The 19,173-nt window shown below is 33.8% G+C and overlaps 1 protein-coding gene across 1 annotated transcript in view; it reads left to right on the top strand.

The window, feature by feature from the left end:
* The window catches only part of CEP128 (centrosomal protein 128), a 101,788-nt gene extending 85,028 nt beyond the window's left edge, over window positions 1-16,760 (top strand). The window contains exons 21-24 of the mRNA XM_030452313.1: window positions 8,112-8,189; window positions 8,789-8,902; window positions 12,609-12,717; window positions 16,654-16,760. Coding sequence (XP_030308173.1) covers window positions 8,112-8,189; window positions 8,789-8,902; window positions 12,609-12,717; window positions 16,654-16,760 — 408 coding nt within the window. The remainder of the gene's footprint in view (window positions 1-8,111; window positions 8,190-8,788; window positions 8,903-12,608; window positions 12,718-16,653) is intronic.
* Window positions 16,761-19,173: the final 2,413 nt, after the last annotated feature.

Raw genomic sequence — 19,173 nt, 5'->3', positions numbered from 1 at the left:
TCTCACCAGGGCTGACCAGAGGAGAGGGATCACCTCGCCTCACTTGAGCTGCTGGTAGGACGCCTGTTCCACATGTTGCAAATGGTGAACAGTTTTGCCAGATTTTAATAAACCAAAATCCTCTCAGTTTTCCATTAGAGAAAGTATTGAGAGGGTAAATCTTTATTATAAAAGACTGTAATTCTTCAGCTATCTTAAATTCTTTCTCTTAGTTTAACTAGGAGTAGTACTATGTGGTGGTCTTCACTTTTTTTTTTTTTTTTTTTAATTTTGAGACGTAGCATGTATATGCATCTAAATATTAAAGAGAGATCCTGTGTGTTTCATCCACTCTCTGTTGACCTTTCATCTGTGAAATGTGTACCTATGAGTTCTTCCACAGAATATAGGAGTTTTATGATTTGGTAAGACACAGATATGCATGGTATAGTATGGGGGGTTGTTTTGTTTGTTTTATATATCACAAAGCAATTTAAAATTTTGTTTGAACGTGGAGCATAGAATAAAATGTTTTGAATGTGCTGGTAGGTCTTTCATTTTAGATTTAAATGCTTTATATTTGATCTAATTCTAACCTTAGTAACACAGACATATAGAGAAACTGTTTTCACCAGGCCACTGAAATAATGTGCGGCCACAGGAAACCGGCTGTGCTTGTTACTGTGCATCAGCGCTGTTCCCTACAGCTGGCAATGCTTCATCAGGAATATTAGAAAAGATAAGCCAGATTCTCTCCTGATTAGCATTGGATTTGACTTGTTCTTAAATATAAGGATCCAAGTTCTGGAGCATTTAGCTGTTCTTTTTATAATACAAAGTTGATATGTATCTAACACAGACATCAGTTACACTTACAGATCTACCATAGATTTTTTTTCTTTCATTGGGCATCTTTTGAGTAAAATGAGAATGTCTGTAAGCCTAATTCCTACATTTTTTCCCTGCGCTGAAACTAATTTGATGTGAATCCTTGGTTAAAACTCTTTGCTTTGTATCTCAGTGTTTCTCAGCTGTAAAACTAAACCATATAGCTTCTTCCGTGAAAGCTGTGTTAATTAAATTTTTATAATGCTTTCTGGAAGGCTTGATGAAATACCACTAGAATACAAAACATTAATGTAAATTGCCTTTGAAGATTTTTATCCTGCAAAGCTCCAAAAAGTTGAAGATAACATTCATTAATTAACGACAAAGAAATCTTATACATTTTAAGAATGTGTGCCCACAAATACTGTTACTTCATACACTCTGCCCCTTGTGTTATATTTCTATTAATTTCCAGTAATTGTGTCTGGATGTCTTTGATCAGAATCTTAATAAACAATAAAAAAGAGGTTATCAAAAACTTGTCCTGTGGACCCCCTGTAGTACTCAGAGCATTAGCTGATGATTCAGAGAGCAGGCTTGCCAAAAGACTGCACTGCCTCCTCCACATTTCCAGCTGCTAGTATACATCAAACAACTGAAAAATTCATTAAATACTTTCCTAATATTCTTCCATGTGAACAATTCTTGTAGTTACCACAGGGATGTTATTTGCTTGTGAATGAGAGATGGTCATTGCAAACAGGAAAGGCAGCATCCATGAAGCTCTCTTTATTAAAATGTGGTCCACTCCATGCAAGAACATCTGGAGTCTAAATTAAAAGTTCAGTTAGTTTGTCATCTGCATTTCAATTTTAACAACGGTCTTTTGTTCTTCATTACTGTAAATGTAGTTTTGCTTAAAAAAAATCTGATTTTGTAAAACTTTGATGAAACAATGTATTATTTAAAAAAGCCATTTGAACTTGTATAACTTGATAAATTTACATGTGTTTCCTAACTTTATAGAGGTAAATAGTTCTCTTGATCTGCTGAAATCATCAAAACAATGGTATCATTGAAATAATGGTATTTGTTGCATACAAAAGTGCAGAATACATTCTTTGTTTTCTGTTCAAGTTCCCTCTGTACCTATGATTCACTAGGTCACAGAAAGTTCCAGCTGTCATGGAATTTGCTTGGCATATGAAAGTCAGCAGAGGACCTAGAGCCTCATAAGTAGAACCACAACCTGCATAAAAGACAAGGATTTATCAGTGTAGTCCTGGAGCTAAGATCATAGAATCAGCATGGTTGGAAAGGAAGCTGACAATGCATAGTTTTACAGATGTTAACAGAGAAAGCAGAGAATACCTGTATACATTCTGGGTGAATTCTATTCTTGCTATTTAAATATTCAACACACTAAGGCCATTTAAAAATTAGTCACCATAGGTCACCTTTAACATTACATCTACCGTCTGAATTGTGAGTAGCTGCCTGCTTACGTTCATCTCAGTCAGATACAATTATAGTAGCATTTAATCTTCTTATGGGTATTCTTTGGGGATTAGCTAACTGGTGTTTCAGTCAGCTCTAATTTTCAAAAATATCTCTGCTATACAAATAGTAATTTGTTTTTACATCCCTCAGAAAAGAAAAGAGGCCTGTACTTGAAAGTCAAACGAAGTTGCTTTCTGGTTTAGATTTGTGTTTTCAATATATTGACTATAAAGGCAAACTTTACAAGGACTGTATACAAACCTTCTTTGATTTCTTTTAATCTAGCATTGCAGTTTCAGGACTAAAAATAAAATGTGTACCTGATTTTGATTTAGATATGTCCCTTGAGACAGTGTGAAACTCTATCAGCAAGAATGCATCAATATAGGATTCACAAGCAGTTTAAACATCAGAGTGTTTGTATGAAGTCATGGAAAATGAGTAATTTTTATCATTCTCTGTAAAAACATAGAACTCCTCTTTTCAAAGTAAATAATCTTTATTTTAAAACCAGAAATATTAATAGTTCTCACTATGAAAGAGACTGCAGTGAAGTAAAATACCATTAATACTGCTTCAGTCAGTGCAATTGGTGTTTCTTCCTCTTATCGGTACCATCAGTGCACTGCAGCAGTACCTTCTGTTCCCTGTTAAATAAGGAACAGGCAGATGGGATTGGTCTCTATAGGATTATTTGTATGCATGATGGCTGACAGCTTTCCAGTTTCTAGGTAAAAAGTTATCAGTACTTAGTGGCCCTCTGGATCAGATGCTTCTGACATCCTTTTTTGCATTTTATCTGTGTGGCTAAATCCATCTCTTTTAATAGAATAGAGTGTGGTCATTAATGATACAAATATGGCATTTGTTCCACCTTGGGGAGATTGCTGTGCATTTCCTTAAATGAACAGACCAGTTCTGTGGGCAAGCTAAAAGCTCTTTAATAACCTTTCCCTCTCATTCTTCAATGTTTTCTTTTTTTTGTTTCTGCTTTCTTTATTGAATTTCCCCTAACAAACCTGGTTGTTTTATTTTTTGTTTTTATTTGCACATCACTACCATTCTTTTCATTGTTTTAATAAAAAAGGCACATGTTTATGTCCCTGAAAATATTAGCATGTGAGTTATCCAACTCAAGTCACTTCACAAGCAGTTTGAGAAGACTGTGGGAATTTTAGAATACAAAAGGAAGTACTGTTGTTAAGACCAAAGGTCACTCTAGCCCAACTATAGACATTGCAACAATGGCAGAAATAAAATGCTTAAGGAAGAGCATTGAACAGGGCTGACATACATCTTGTTTCCCACTCATTCATTCTTCAATGCTCAGAGACTTCTGGACCTAGATGTAGTTTCTACAGATTTGGAAGCATTCCATGGTATTTCTCATTCATGAGCTTGCTGTGTTTTCTTCTTAAATCCATAGAAACTTTCTATCTTTCTGAGACTTCTGATTTTATGCAAATTTCTCCTCTCAGGCATCTGCTTCCTTTCTGAAGATTCCTGTTGTTTCAAGTCATTGTATTTAATCATTCCTCACATGGAAACAGCATTCCATGGCTTTGATCATCCTTGTTGTTCTTCTCTTTCCTCTCCCTAATTTTGTACTGAAATAGAGGTCCACAGCTGCACTCAGTATTCAAGATACTGGCATACTCTAGATTCATACTTGGGAATAATTATGTTCTGACTTTTTTTTTCCTTCCTGATTATGTGAAGGGATGACTTTTTTTTTTCTTATTGATGCTGAACACTGTTACCAAGTTCTTGGAAATGTATATTGTTACCCCATGGTCTACTTCCTGTGCAGTAATGGTTAGCTTAGAGCCCATCATTTTGTGCATGAAGTTAGGTTTAAATTTTAAGACTCTAAAAGTACTTTCAGAAATCCAGGTAGCCTATCTCACACTTTATCCATAAGATTCTTGATGAAACCAGAAAACCAAGGACTGAGTCTACAAATAACCCAAAGACTTCTGCTTTCAAAATCACGTTTAATAATGTAACTCGTGAGCACTAGCTGAGGCACAGGTAATGGGTAATTTGCTTCTCCATGTCAAAGTTCATGAAATAAAGGGGATGTATTTAGGAGACACTTGAGGAAAACAGATGATGAGCATTTGCCTTAACTTCATTTACAGACAGTGTTGACATGAAGTCTTGGCTCTGGAATGAAGAGAAAGAATTGAAAAATGAGATGGCTCAAGGCAAGGGCTTACACTTAGGGCCTGTGTTCCTTTTATGTTGAGAACAGATCACAGGTCTTCTTTATTAAAATGAGGACAAAAGCAAAAATCTTTGTAGATGAGAAAAACTGGCCTAAAATAAGTATACTTTATAAAATACCGAGGAGCCACTACATTCAGTGTGTCCTGTGTCCTAGGCAATTCTATTTCAGCTCTGTGCAACATCTCAAATGTAAACAAAATACTTTAGCTAAATGTGTTAGGTAATGTATACCTTAAGTTTGAAATGCTTATGGTTTAGTTTGGTGCTGAACCGTGAAGAGAGATTTGGGTTACTTTCTGTGAGGAAGGATTTTATTTCTGAAGTACCTCTTCAGAATTTTTCAAAGTAAAAAATGTTCTGGATGTTCATCCATCAGATCTGTGTGATACTAGGATGACAGCTGAATATTAGGATTCAGTATTTTGTTTCCTGTACGGTTAAGTTTGGATTGCTTAGGGTCTGTTGTCTCTCATATATTTCCCAGCCTTATAGACACTCATGTAGACCAGTAAGAGGGGCTGCTCCAGGAATATGGAACAAACATTTCATCTCATCATAAATTAATGGAGTGGAAAATCAGTGCTTTGATGAACATAAGGTCATTGCAAATGAAGCATGAAATATGAATGAATACTGCTTTACTGTCAGAAAAGTGAAATGGTTGATTCTTATAAGAGGGAAGCATTAGACATTGGTAGATACCTGTAGGCAATTTTACTTTGAAGTGGAGGTGTATTTTAAAAAAAATATTGGTATTTTATAGCTATAAAACCATTTCTACACTATAATCTGTGAATAACACTTTAAAAACAATATATAGGCCTCCTGCTTGATTGCATCCTGAAAATATGAAGAAGAATACATTTTATACATTCATTATTAATATAGCACTGCAGGTCCTGTAGTTCTTTTCTGGCAAAGAAACAGGTATGTTACAAGAAAAGTATATTTTTCTCTAAATAAAATCTTCTTTTCAGTAAAAAAAATGTTTGCAAATTATATTACACATTAAAATACCAGATTTCTTATTAAGGTAATACAATAAATTTTAATTTTGGTTCAAACATGGCTAGTGAAGTATGAAATCTACTTCATTTCTCAAACAGGCGAGGAAGAAAAAAGTACTGTAGTTTCTTGGTAGATGAAATAACCTGTATTAATTCTGACTGAGTTTTGCAAAACTGGTTTGCCCTGCTTTATTCAGTGGAAGTCATCACAAGGAGGAACCTTTTTTTCTTCCAGGCTTTTTCTACCATTTGCCATGGTCAGCTGTCAACATGACAATTAAGGACTTCTTGGTACCGAGTATCCTCAGTGCTGCCTGTTTCAGGAACTGATTTACCTGCCTTTCAGACAGAACCTTATAGAGTTAGTCGTGTGTACATCCTGTGCTTTTAAAGCATTAACCTTGTTTAATCTAACAAAATTAGTGTATTAGTGTAAAAAAAGAAGCAAAAGCACTCCTTTTAGGTTCATATCTAAATTATCTCCACCTTATTCCCCATCTCTTTTTTTTTTCTTCTTGCTAAAGGACTGTAGAATCTTTGTTTTCCTGTTTAATTTTTGATAGTTCTTCCCCTGTTTCTTTAATTTTAAAATATCCTTCGTTGCTTCTCAATCCTTTTTCCATCATTTTGTATGCTTCTGACTCTTTCTATTGTTCTTTAAGCCACAGTTCATCCAATCCTCTTGTAAAATTGTTTCCCCTTAACTGTAATGGTGGAGTTGTTTTTGTTCTAGCACCTTTAACTGCAATATATTCTTGTTCTCTTCTGTGCTGTGTGAAGAGTAGAAATCATCCTGGAAAAAAAAAAAGAGGCCATCTTTGTGAATACCTGAAAATTTTTCTCCTCCTCTGTCTTTCATTCCTACTGCAGAATACAGCATTTGGGATAATAAAACCCTTTTTTAACTAAGCATACACTCTAAGGGTATAAATTCATTCCTAGAGTGTGGGAGCTATTGTTTGAACCTCATTAGTCTTAGAGCCCTAATATCTGGAAAACTGATTTAACCAGGTGGTTGTTTTATGGAAATGAAATCTAATTTCACTGGCACATTAATTAATTATTAATATTACAATTGTTATCTAAGATTCATGCACGAGTGTCTATTTTGCTGTTATTTGTCCCACTTCAGTTTTTTAGTAACTTGTTATGTGTTAGCTAGAGAAATTTACTTATGAGCTGTGCTTTTAAAGGATCATTCTCTTCCCTAAAAATTACCTTACATGGCTAGACACTTTCTTATAACAATGAAGCCTGTAGACAGGTCCTTCATTATTTCACAGGTAAAATCTTTTCTTTGTTTGGTTATACTAATGCTGTTACATACTTTGTTATACCCAGAATTCTGACTCACTGGGTTGCTTTTGAAGACTGTCCAGGAGCTTTGTGTGATGCAAAACCAGCTGTTTTGTGTAGCCTGCACTTGTGCTGAGAGGTTCCCACTGATTTTTCTTAACCTGGTGTAAGTTGAAGTCTCAGTTTCTTCAGGTCTTAAGTCTGGGATGTAAATGTGATGTTTTTCATGTTGGTCAAATTGAGACTTTTCAAGAGTAGCAATAGAGCTTTGTAGTTAAGGGCAAGTTAATTCAGTTTGCACAGGGTTTACAGTGTAATGATATTTAACTTCAGGTTGATGAATAGTGTTTGTTATATAGATCTTTGCTTTAAAGTGCCAGGGGCAGTAATATGGTTAAAGAAGACCATTATTGGTAGATTGCATACCAGGTTAACTCAACCTTATCCAAATATGTGTGATTTATAGAACTGTGGAGGAAACAGCAGCTGTTGGTCAGAAAGTACAGTGTTGTTTCTACTTGCTTTTCAGCAAATAATAAAAGAGCAGCCTCTGGTTCAAACCTCTGGGAAGCTCTAGAGGCATCTGGCTTACAGGGCATAACTTCCCTATACATGACCAACCAACTTCACCTGTGCATAAAACTTGAAACATGATACTGATTTTCTTCAGTTCTGTTCATCTTGCTAGAGACTAGGTTTTTCTGTGTCACTAATGTGTAGGTGAAATCGTGTTGAGTCTAATCCTAACTCCCCCTACAGTGGTGATCTGTCTTTCAACAGTAAATACCCTATGTCTAAAATAAAAATTTAAAAGTTGAATGTTTTATATTTAACTAAGTACTAACAGCACATATTTCTATTTTTGTATTTGAAAAAGAAAAAAAAAAAAAAGAGGATGTGTTTTTACCATGTGAACTACAAAGATATAAACATTGTGCGTATAGATTTATATTTTTGTTAAAAGTACTTTACTCCCTGAGGTGCAATACAAGAACATTTCATTCTGAAGGTTACATAAACTCCAAGATTGTAAATAAGTATTGTTCTGCTCAATAAGCTAGTAACTATTCATGGAGATTCAAATTAAGAAAAATGTGCTTTGTGTTTTATTTTGTCCTTTATCCTTAACAGCCTGTTTACTGGTGACCTGTTTAATTTACAGACACATACATACTTACAAACCTGTTTTCATAGATGCACTATGTTTTTAATGTCTGAGATGGGTGAAATTATTAATGTTTTAATGTTTTATCTTGTGTTCTGTTCTTTTAGAGTACTCGAGTAGCTTTAGACCATCTGGAGTCTGTTCCTGAGAAACTGAGCCTATTAGAAGATTTCAAAGATGCTGGGGTGAGAATGATTTCGTTTTACTCTTCCAATAGTTCTAAAATATTTTGCTTAATTAATATCCTCTCCATATGTATGGTTAAATTGGTTAATAAGATATTTAAAATTACATATATACGTATTATGTATACAGAAGCATGTGTACATTTGTTTTCATGTTTATATAGTTTTTTTGATGCTATTAATTTAGTCCTAATAGGAACACTGTAGTAGTGTAAGCAAACATTTCTAACTGGGCATAATAGAGTCACAGAATCATTTTGGCTGGAAAAGATTCTTAAGGATAAGCTGTCTGGTAGTTGCATTCATTCACGATTCATTAGCTTGTTCAGTGAGAATTGTTATTTTTTTCTTATTTGAAAATACTATCTATTTCATATTCTTAGAACACTTTTTTTTTCAAGTGCTTGTTTCTACACTACTGTAATTAATTTTCTACCATTACAGAGTTCCTTTGTTAGAAGATATCATAATACCCAATTTTGCTAAAGAATTACAATTAACCATTCATTGGCTGAAGAAGAGGCTGTTCAAATTTTAACCTAAAAGTTAGTAATTAATTCACATTGTGAAATAATTTAGGTATTGTAATGAATTTCTAGGAGTCACATAGCCGAAGGGAGATGATTGAGGAAAGGTATACGAAATATAAAGGAATAGTGAATTCTCTACAGCAACAGCTGGAAGATTCAAAACAAAGAGTCCAACAATTCAAGGTTTGTGTGCTTCACTTTTGTTTTCCAGTTAGTTTCAGTAAGCAGGGTAAGCTTTTTTGATGTACTAGTATTAATGATTTTTTAACTCCTAGTATAGACAAAGACTAAAATCACATATGAATGTTTCTGTTTTATGTAGCTGTCATGGCTGATGTAAAATTTGAGGACAGAATTGTCTATTTTATAAAGTGTGATAGATCCTTTCAAAAAAATTTTTAAATTTCACAGAAAAGTGTCACTGTGTCTTACTGCTCTCATCTGTTTACCTGCTCTGTGAAATTGCTGTTTACATCAATATTTTTAGTAGTTTTCTTCAATTTTCCCTTGTTCTTTAATGTAAAAATAAATATAGGAACCTATTTCCTCCATTAAAACAATGATTAGTTTGTAGCTCATGTATAGTAATTTTGCTGATCTTTGTATTCTTTACAAAAGGTAATATATATATTACAAAAGGTAATATATTTACAAAAGGTAATATATAAATTGACATTGTATAATGTCAATTTCATACATAAATGAAATCCAAGGAAACTGAGGGAAAGTGATTTGTTAATGGTTGTGCAGCAGACTGATAGCAGGGCTAAGCATAATTTAATTCCCTGTGGCACAAATCCAGTGCTCTTGTTTAGAAACATTGCCTATAATGTGTTCACCTTTCCAGTTGTTAACATACTCTTTCTCATACGTCTTTCTCATGATATTAGCTTGTTCATTGTCATATAACTTCTCACTGCTTGTCATTCTGATAGCTTACTTCAGCAGAACTGCAATTTCTTGTGGACTTGGTTAAAATAAAAGATAAGAACTGAAGAATCATGCTAGTATTTCTGCTACTTATCAAAATCAAATCAAGATTCATTGGTAATTAATATTAGCAGGGTCTCTCAGCAGTTGAGCTCAAAATCTTGGTTCACACACCATATATCAAAAAACTTTAACCTGTTTTTATTACCCACCTCCTTCATAGCAGTCTTCCTTCTGTAAAATAAGAACATACTTAGCAGTAGGTCTTTTAAAAAGTAGAAAAGGTGAAATAAATGCAGAGTATTTTAGCTTAGTAGGTTGCCATTTTAAGAAGAAGTTATTAAGCTACTTGAAAAAGCTATCTTGCTCTCCTCTAAAGAAGAATTGAAAGGCAAAACCAGGGCAGATTAATTTTCATCAGTTGCTTCAGATAATCTTCAGTTTCTCGAATTTCTCTTGCCTTCACATAACAGTTACTAAATCAGTAGCAACTGAAATCTGGAAATAATTGAAAAGCTAAGTGGAATGTGATCAACTGGCAGTAGAGTTTTTAATGTTGCACCAAGCTGACTGAGTTCACTGAGCCTGAATGATTTAAAGTCTAAATTCAGAATCCACTCTAAAGCTGACTCCAAAACAGTATTTCTTCTTTCCTTAAACTACAGGGAGCATTTAAAGGCTTTTATTTAGTCAGGTCTCATTGGGTTTTTGTATGACAGAAAGTCTTCTGCTGTCACAGCTGTAACAAATTGAACAGAATGTGCAAAACCAAGTAACAGACAGGTGCTAATCTGATTTCAGTGACCAGGCTAGTTTAGTCTGGGAAAAAAAAACAACACCTTTTTAATGCTTACCTTTCTTACCCAACCTTCGAACTGACTGAAATGCATTGCAGGGGTTTTTTTTGAGTTGGGTTGGTTTTTTTTTTCACTGTTTGTCAGTTTGGAGTCTCTAAAATTGAGAAATTGTTGGAGGAGTGAAGGCTTGAGGGCATCAACATTTTTTTTCTGATAGTTCTGATTTGTGCTGTGTATACAAAGTAGGGCTTCTGCTATACAAAATAGGTATTTGGTAGATTTAAATAAGATTTTAAATAAGGGACTTCTTGTAAAATTTGTATATTGACCATTTTAGATGAAAATAGTTGTGGAATTAATCTTTCTCCTCTGTTACCATCTTTGTTCTAGCTTTCTCGTAATACACTTCTTTCAGTTTGTTTCCTAGCACTAATCTCAGATAGGCAATATCTAATACGATCTCTCAGCCTCTTCTAATTTTAAAGAGTAAAAAAATCAAAGTTGAACGTTTTCCTGAAAGTACTTATTTTTCTGCCTTTGTTATGATTTCATTTGTCCCTACTCAATCTTCGCACTCCTCTGTAGTCTTACCAGATGGCTGTAAAACACGTTAATTAGAAGAAATCATAATTGATATTTGTATCTGTTAAAATGTAAGATTTAAATAAGGGAAGCCAGAGGCTGGCAGAATACTGAGTACAACAATCATAGTTTTTTAACTAAGAGAGGGTGGAGTGATTGTAAGGAAGAAACTGGGGGAAAAGAAGGTAAATACAATATTTAAAAATAAATAATACAGAATACTAAATGAAGCATAATCAAGAAAGAAATCTAGAGCAAACTAAAATGCTGATTCTTAGATGCAAGTATTTTAGCAAAGTCTTGCTATGACTAGCAGACCACCTACTCAAACACACAATGCAGATGTAATTGTAAATGAAGGACATGAGAAAAGGCACATTCTCTGAGTTAGAAATTCTGTAATGAGAAAGCCATTTTATATTGCAGATGCTGGTAGTGGTACCATGCTTGATTAAAAGCTCTGTTCAAAGATGGCATTTCTGGAAGCAGAATTAAAAGACAATTTCTTTTTGTTCTTTAAAAGTTGTTATTGTGCTATGTACACTCTAGGTATAAGTGTCTCATCAGCAATTAAGGGGATTAATATGTATAATTCCCATTAATCTTAACAGGAGTAAATTCCTCTTCAGTGATGGGACAAAATCTCATTGTATCTCTAAATTGATGTAGACTTTTATTTTACTTTCTGTTTAGATTTCAAATCTTAGTGTCAACATGAATGATAGATTTCAAGATGTTTTAATAAAATTCCCTGAGGCTGTTCATGAGAAGAATTCAGTTGTAAAATTGTGTGTTTTATGAATGGATGCATTTGTGCATTCTTCTTTCTTCAAGAAAATGAGTAATTTGGTTACCAAACCAAGCTTTTAGTCACATTTTGGAAGGTAGTGCAACTGAGGACTACTTGCTTCAGTGCTAGTAAAGATTTATAGAGACTTTGTTTAAAAGGCCATTTTTTAAATTATTTTCTTTTTTTAGTTTATATCCCAAATGACTTTACTTACCAAGAGGATATGCTCTACGGGTCTAGCCATAAATTGTATCTCAGACTTCATGTAATGGTTTAACAAAAAAAAAAATGGTAAGGCAACTTCAGGTATTTTGATATGAGAAATCAATGAAGTCTGAGTTTCTTCAGTGTCAGGGAAAATTGATTTAATTTTTATTAGTACTTAAGTGTGGAACCTCAGTGAATTACTATGAATTGTTCATTGATAAGGAATTCATCATTCACTGCTGTCTGTTCTGCCACTATGCTTTTTCCTGAGCTGTGAATGTAATGTAAACAGGAAAGTTGGCATTTTTACAGCTTATTGTAGTGACAAAGCCTTGCAGTGCTCCCAATGCATTTCTTATGGCAAAGAAATGTTTTTGCAGAGATTTTTTAGTGATTAAATGAGTATGAAATTCATAACCAAATTAATTTGAACCTGACTGCAATACTGAGAATTCAAATCACTGTTTTCCAGCATGTGTGAAATCACAGCATATGCCTTTATGTGTGTTACTGTATGCTTTTTGTTTAATTTTACAACTGCTTGATATTAATAAAGAAAAATAATTTTTCTTTGGCTGCATAGGATATGAAAATGAATGCTGAAATATCTGATACAGAAGTGGCTGCTACCTCTTCCAGCTGGCAAACTGAAAACAACTTTTTGACCAGCTCACTGCTCTCAGATGCAGGTTGTAAGTATTTTTTCACATAAAAAATCTACAGGTAATGTATTTTCCTATTTTAAAGGTGTTACACTTGAAAGAGTAAGAGTCTCTACTTTTTTTTTTGGGGAAAAAAAAAAAGCTAGAATCATCTTAAGAGTCCTTCTGTGATTTAGCTTTCGTTATTAGATGGGTGCCTTTGTCTAGGAAGTACTTCATTACATCCCCACTGATAGTTATTTTTTTAACTGGTATGTAAAATATATTTTATTTGTCATTCAAACCTATACCAAAATTGGGGATGCACTTGGATTCTGAATCTCTGCATGAAGAATCATACCTATGGAATTTGTGCATGTTTTCAGAGACCAGAGGCACATTGCCAGCCAAGGATTTTTTCCAGATCTTTCACATGTAGTAGTTTGTCTCATGCTTATATAGCAGTTTAACAGTGAAAGATGAATTCACTAATTCTGCATCTTCTTAAATGGTTGTTTTTAACTATTCCTTCTATTCCATAGTGTATAGATAACTTGTGGTCATGAAATATCAGGGGATCTCAATAGGATATACTAGAAACTTATCTGATACAGACACTTTGCATGAGTGTCAAAGCTAGCTTAGAAGAAGATTTTTAAGGGTTTTTTTGAGCACATCAGCACATGGATATCAGAAAACTTTTCTTCAGAAGGATATCACCTTTCATTTTTTTTCAATATTGCTAGTTTGTGTACCAGGAACCTATTCAGTAAGTTGGATTCTATGTAATGAAAAGTCCTATTTTAGGCTTCATTGCACTTTCAAACCTTTGTATCTTAGTGTGTGTGCTATATTGCATTGTTGCTCACCAGTAAGTCCAGACTTGATCTGGTAAAGTTAAAGATTCCTATCAGAATCTGTGGGTTCTCATTAGTATCTTTTGCAGAGTGTATTGAATAGATAGAGTGAGAAGAAAAAATAAAAGCAAATGCCTCTATCTCTACTTTAGGAACAGTTTCCCTGATTTTGACTCTGACAGGTGTTAATGAATGTGGTATTAGTTTGTTACTTTGATTAATTTCTCCTAACCCTTAGTGCTAGTATGTTCTTTATGCTTAATAAGTAAGAGAGCAAGAATCAGGTGCCCATTGAGGATGCCTGATGTCATTTCAGGTGTTGTATATTTCTAGCTGTAAGGAAGGCACAGGTTTCCCATAGGTCCCATCCCATCTTTCCTAGCCCTTTGTGGATGTCTATGGTAGTTTATGATATTAGAGTACATTAGAGTACTTGAATTACTCCATAGACTTAGTAACTGAATGCTTTACCTTTATGCTGAGCATGATCTCTGCCAGTCAAATGTATATTTTGAAGTTGCTGCTATAGGTCTTGAGGACAGTGAAAATTCTGCAGTGGTAGTGACATTAATGAGCTTTTCTTGTAATTGCAGTGAGTAGCAAATGATAAAATTAGCTACTTCCACCATGTTAGTTACATAAATGACATGACTAATACATGAAGTATCAGTAATGACATTAATTAGTTATAATTTGAGACTCAAATAAGAAAGTATAATTTGAAGTCTCTTTCTCCTAAACCTCCTGCAGCTTTTGATAAATCCACCTATAAATTACCTGACCTATTTCCTGTGATTAGTTCATCTCCTCAGTTTGTCAGAAGCAATGGACTTTTAGTGGTTTTTTTTCATATACCTTTTGGAGCAGTTTACAGGCTTTTGTTATTTAATGCTTCCTGTCTCCATATTTCTTAAATTCATGAAATCTTACAGATTACAGAGTCAATAGAAGCTCTCTTCCTAGTGTGGGTCTCTTTTGACTTATAGAGAGCACCATGGAGGATAGCAGAAATGTCTTACATACTTTCATTTATATATCTGGGAGGAGAACCTGAAACTGAAGTTTGGAATTTGTTGAAGAAACAGGGATAAAAAGTATGAAATATAAATAAGGGAACAACAATCTGCTACCATGTATATATTTAGTAAAAATTTGCAAATGCAGCTGGCAGTAAAAAGGAAAAGTAGTTAACACAAACACTCTGTTTTACGTCTGGTCTTCATGTTTCTGGAATATTTTTTACAGTTATAACAGTTTTTCATAACAAACTATTTTAAAGATGTTGTGGGAATAACCTTTTATTCCTATACCCATTTTCTTAGAAAGGAAGATATTTAACTGGAAAATAATTTATATATGGAAGCTTTCATTTCATACAGTTTGCATCCATTATTAGACCAAATCAATTGATCTAAGAAGTCACTACTAGTTGTTATCTAAAGAATAATCCTCAGGAACTGTTTTTCATGGCCACTGTATTTTTATTAATTTCTGTATTACAAAGGTCCATAGAGTTACACATGCTTTGCATTAGCTTTGTGATTTGGGTCCTGCCTTTCTCTTTGTACAGTTCAACACTTAAAGGATTTAACCTGGATGGCTTCCCAGACACCATATGGCTCTCAGGCTTTCTATTGTTGGGGATTTTTGTTCCGGGGCTTCATAAGCTGTGACTTTACGGAGAACAAAATAGCCACCAGTTTTTCCAGCTTCTGTAGCTGGGTCAGTTTTCTCTGACCCTTAGACTCTGATGATACAGAACACTCTTGTGTCAGCATGGTATATTAGTAGGAATGATATCTTGCTTGAGTAAAAAGCACGAATTTGTCCTGAACGTTTATTTTATTGTTGCAACAATTAACTCCTGCAGTGTTTGCTGATGACTCTTTATCCCTCTCCTTATGCTTTTTCATAAGTTTTTAAGACAGTCTTAAGACAGCTTGGTTGGCATTTATTAGTAAGCAACTTGATTAAAAGTAAAAAGGCATCGTCACATCATGATGCCGTGGGACACCATTCTAGAACAAAACCTTTTAAGGCTCCTGAAGGGTAAGAACCTGGGATGACTGGAAAAACTGACATCATCACTTTGAAAAATGCAAATTGATTTAATTTAACAAGGATTTTTATTTTTAAGGATTTTTCACTTTGAATGCTGGCCACAGGTAGCTACTATTGAAAAAGGATACAATAGCATAGTTCTGGACAAATACTGAAAACTTTATGCTTAAAAATGTTACTCACTGTTTTACTAATGTCCCAAACAGTGAATTCATTCTCCTTCTGAAAGTGAAAAGGACTCTCTCCTCCTAGTCAAATGATGAAAAATTGCTCCCTATTAAATACGTTTTGGTTGTGTACTGCTGCAGTTTTACTGAACTATTAAAAAATTGCACTCTGAACATTTATTATAAACAATGAGGACAGACTTTTTCTTGCCCTCTTGTGATACAAGGAAGGCCATTAGAAGAAAGGTTTGTTTTGTAAGTTGATATCCACTTTCTTCCCCTTGATTTCTATCCTTGGTAAATAATTCCTAGATGTTTGGTTATTTGTGTGTTCTTACTCCAGTACTTTATTGTAAGATGTTCTGTCAGTTCGTATTGTCTAAATTTTGGTGCAATATGATGTATTTAGAAATAAGCATGTATATATGTACATATATATATATATATATATGCACCCTGCTGCAAAAGGACACACAGTATTACATCCTTCACGGTCACTTGTTGACTTTTGTCCTATTTGCTATTGATCAAGATATGCCTTTGGGAATTTTCTGAGTGGTTTCTTTTGTCAAAAATGCTGGCAAATTAAATTGAAATGTTAGTGGAATTACCATTTTTTTTAAAATGCAGTTTACATTTCTTCTGTATAAGAAAGATCTTGGCCATGCCATCATTATACAGTATTTAAAACAGTTTCTCTAGGGAAGTGAGACAGTTTCTCCATTCATAACATTATGGATCATGAATATTTATACATTTATTAATACTATTACAACTTTTCCTCATAATGATAATATAGTATAATGAAATATATGCTTAATATAAATATTCATGGTCATTCAGCAAAATGTATGTGTTTTCTGAAGATATTTAATTAATTTTTTTGTCTGACTTACTTCTAGCACTTAAAACAAGAATAGTTCCTTTTGATCCAAGTGCCACCAAGGAAGATTCCATTAATGTTGCTCTCAGTGAAATGAAGCTGCAAACAGAAAGAGGGAAGAAGTAGAGCATTTTACAAAAAAACACCAGCTCTCTCTGTGGTAAATGCCATTCTGCTCTTTTTCGGTTTTGAACAGTAGTAATTCCATCTGCTATAGGAATGATACACCCTTTATGATTCTGCTGTTGCCAAACTCTGAAATGAAAGAGCACCAAGAATGAGTCTATTGAACTATTACAATAACCTATGTAACTTTGCACCAAAGGTTCAATGGGATTATTCTGTTCTTTTCCATTTGTTTCTGCAGTCCTTCTAAACTAAATGTATTGGATTCCTGAAATATTATGTCACAGTTCTTTCATAAATTTTAGCAATGAGCTTATGTGCCCCCCATACAGGATTTGTTCTGATATTTTTATAACATTTAACAGCACTATTAATAGTGAAAAAATATTAATATGAAAAAAAATTGGACTTTTATCCAAATATTATGGGAATTGTTATACACTGTTGTGTAGACATATTTGTGATTTTAGGTTCTTCAGTTTGCAGCAATAATCAAAGAAAGAAGTGATAAATGTGACAAACCCAAATTTCTTCAAGTTGGTAGATATATGATTTCAGGCTAAGCATATATCTCTTATAAGCTGTTTAAAATTATTCTTCTGACTAGAACAGTTTTGTCATTTGACATCTGGTAAGGCACTTACCAGTAACCTCAGTCTCACCCATCTGAATTAAGCATTTTGAAGGGCACTGCTGTGTGACTCAAAATTTTAATAGCAGGGTTTAGTGATCGTTTATTTTGTCTGGTTTGCTCCTATTACCAGAGCTGTGTCATATTTATTTTAAAATGTTATGGAAATACAATGTTGCACTGCTGTATTTGCTTTAATACCTATTCTAAACAAATTGAATACAATTCTTCCTTGCTGTGCTCTCAAACAGCACATCACAGCAGAACTTTCTGTTGTCAAAGAAATGCAAGTGTTTCTGATGGTCCTGGTTTTATTCTGCTCTCTAGCGCTTTTGGTTGAATCACTACTAATGTGCCTTAAAAAATTGCCAAATCTGATAGAGTACTGTAGCAGCACAAATACCATTGAATCCATTTTGGTTTGTGTGCTTTTTTCATATTTAAGAAACATACTTCTTCCCTGAAACATTCTATTTTTTTAGCATTTTTTTTCTGTTTCAAACAGAATTTCTTGCTGAAAACATCAAAATCAGACAAGGAAATGAGAAAAATTAGTAATTCCTTTTCCTTTCATTTTCTAGACATTTGTTAATTTTATATTTAAATTATTTAATTACTGAACATTTTAAACTAATTTGGTTAAAAAAAATATTCTCTAACATATGTGTATAATGCCACATTATTGTGCAGACTTTGGCTTTTTGCAGACTTCTGGCACATCTGCTCATTCAGAAAGTCAAGAAAGCAAAATAGGCACATCCATTTCTTCTGATCTCAACAGCAATGACAGGGCCAAGACAAAAACATAAACAAATAAACTCCTACTCTCACAAAGGCATGACAACTAATAACCTGTTTGTGTCATGGTCTACAAAGAGTGGATGTCGTGAAACTTTAGCTCAAGCCACAGTTACCCAAAAACTAAACTTACTTTAAGTGTATCCAATGTTTGTAGTTTATTTTTTAAATTAGATCAGAGAAAAGCTGGAAATATGGAGTTGAAAATCTGTTAGCTAGCTTGTCTGGTGAAACATTAAAAAATTGCAAAACAAAATGTCACCAGCTTGCAGACTTTATACTACCCAGAAAGTATGGCTGAACGTATAGAGAAGTAATATTTAAATATAAAATCATGCCCTCCGAACACCTCATCTTCTGATGAGCTCTAATGCACTGATGCTGATGGATAAATGGATGCCCAGCCCACTTTACTGAAGATGAAACAATTTTTGAGGTAAAGTGACTGCTGGTAAATGAATGGGGCTTTGGGAGTCTGAAAAGAGAAATAAATCATGTCACAGAAAAATAATGTCCCCTTTTCTCCAAGGATATTGTAAAAATCTGGATATCGATTCTCTTATTTATGTACCTATATATTTTCTCCTCAATTTGAACTCAGAAATCCAAACTATGTTTCCTTAAAACGGTATCACTGCTGCTTTTAAGTGTCAGTAAACTTAAGGATAAGCAGTCTGAACTCCTTCATTAGTACATCAAGTATTAAATTGGTTTTTGAACAATGCAGGACAGAAATTACTACTGGGTGAATAATTTTGGATTTTAAGGCTGTAAGTATGCTCAGTGGTTAGTATATTTGCCTTTGACCATGTGACTGGGCTTTCAGCAGTTTTGTATCTTTATTTAAATATTTTTAAAATGTCTGGGGAAACAGAGGAGAAAGTCAAATGAGAAATTTTTAATGAGTAGGCTTATGGACTCCAAACTCAATAAATTCTTTCTTAAATTTCCCCTCTTGGCATTGCATGCAATATTTGTCTCTAT

Source organism: Calypte anna, chromosome 5A (genome assembly GCF_003957555.1).
Source record: "Calypte anna isolate BGI_N300 chromosome 5A, bCalAnn1_v1.p, whole genome shotgun sequence".
Classification (NCBI taxonomy): domain Eukaryota; kingdom Metazoa; phylum Chordata; class Aves; order Apodiformes; family Trochilidae; genus Calypte; species Calypte anna.
The sequence above is the reverse complement of the archived record's forward strand: the minus strand, read 5'-3'. Positions and strand labels throughout refer to the sequence as shown.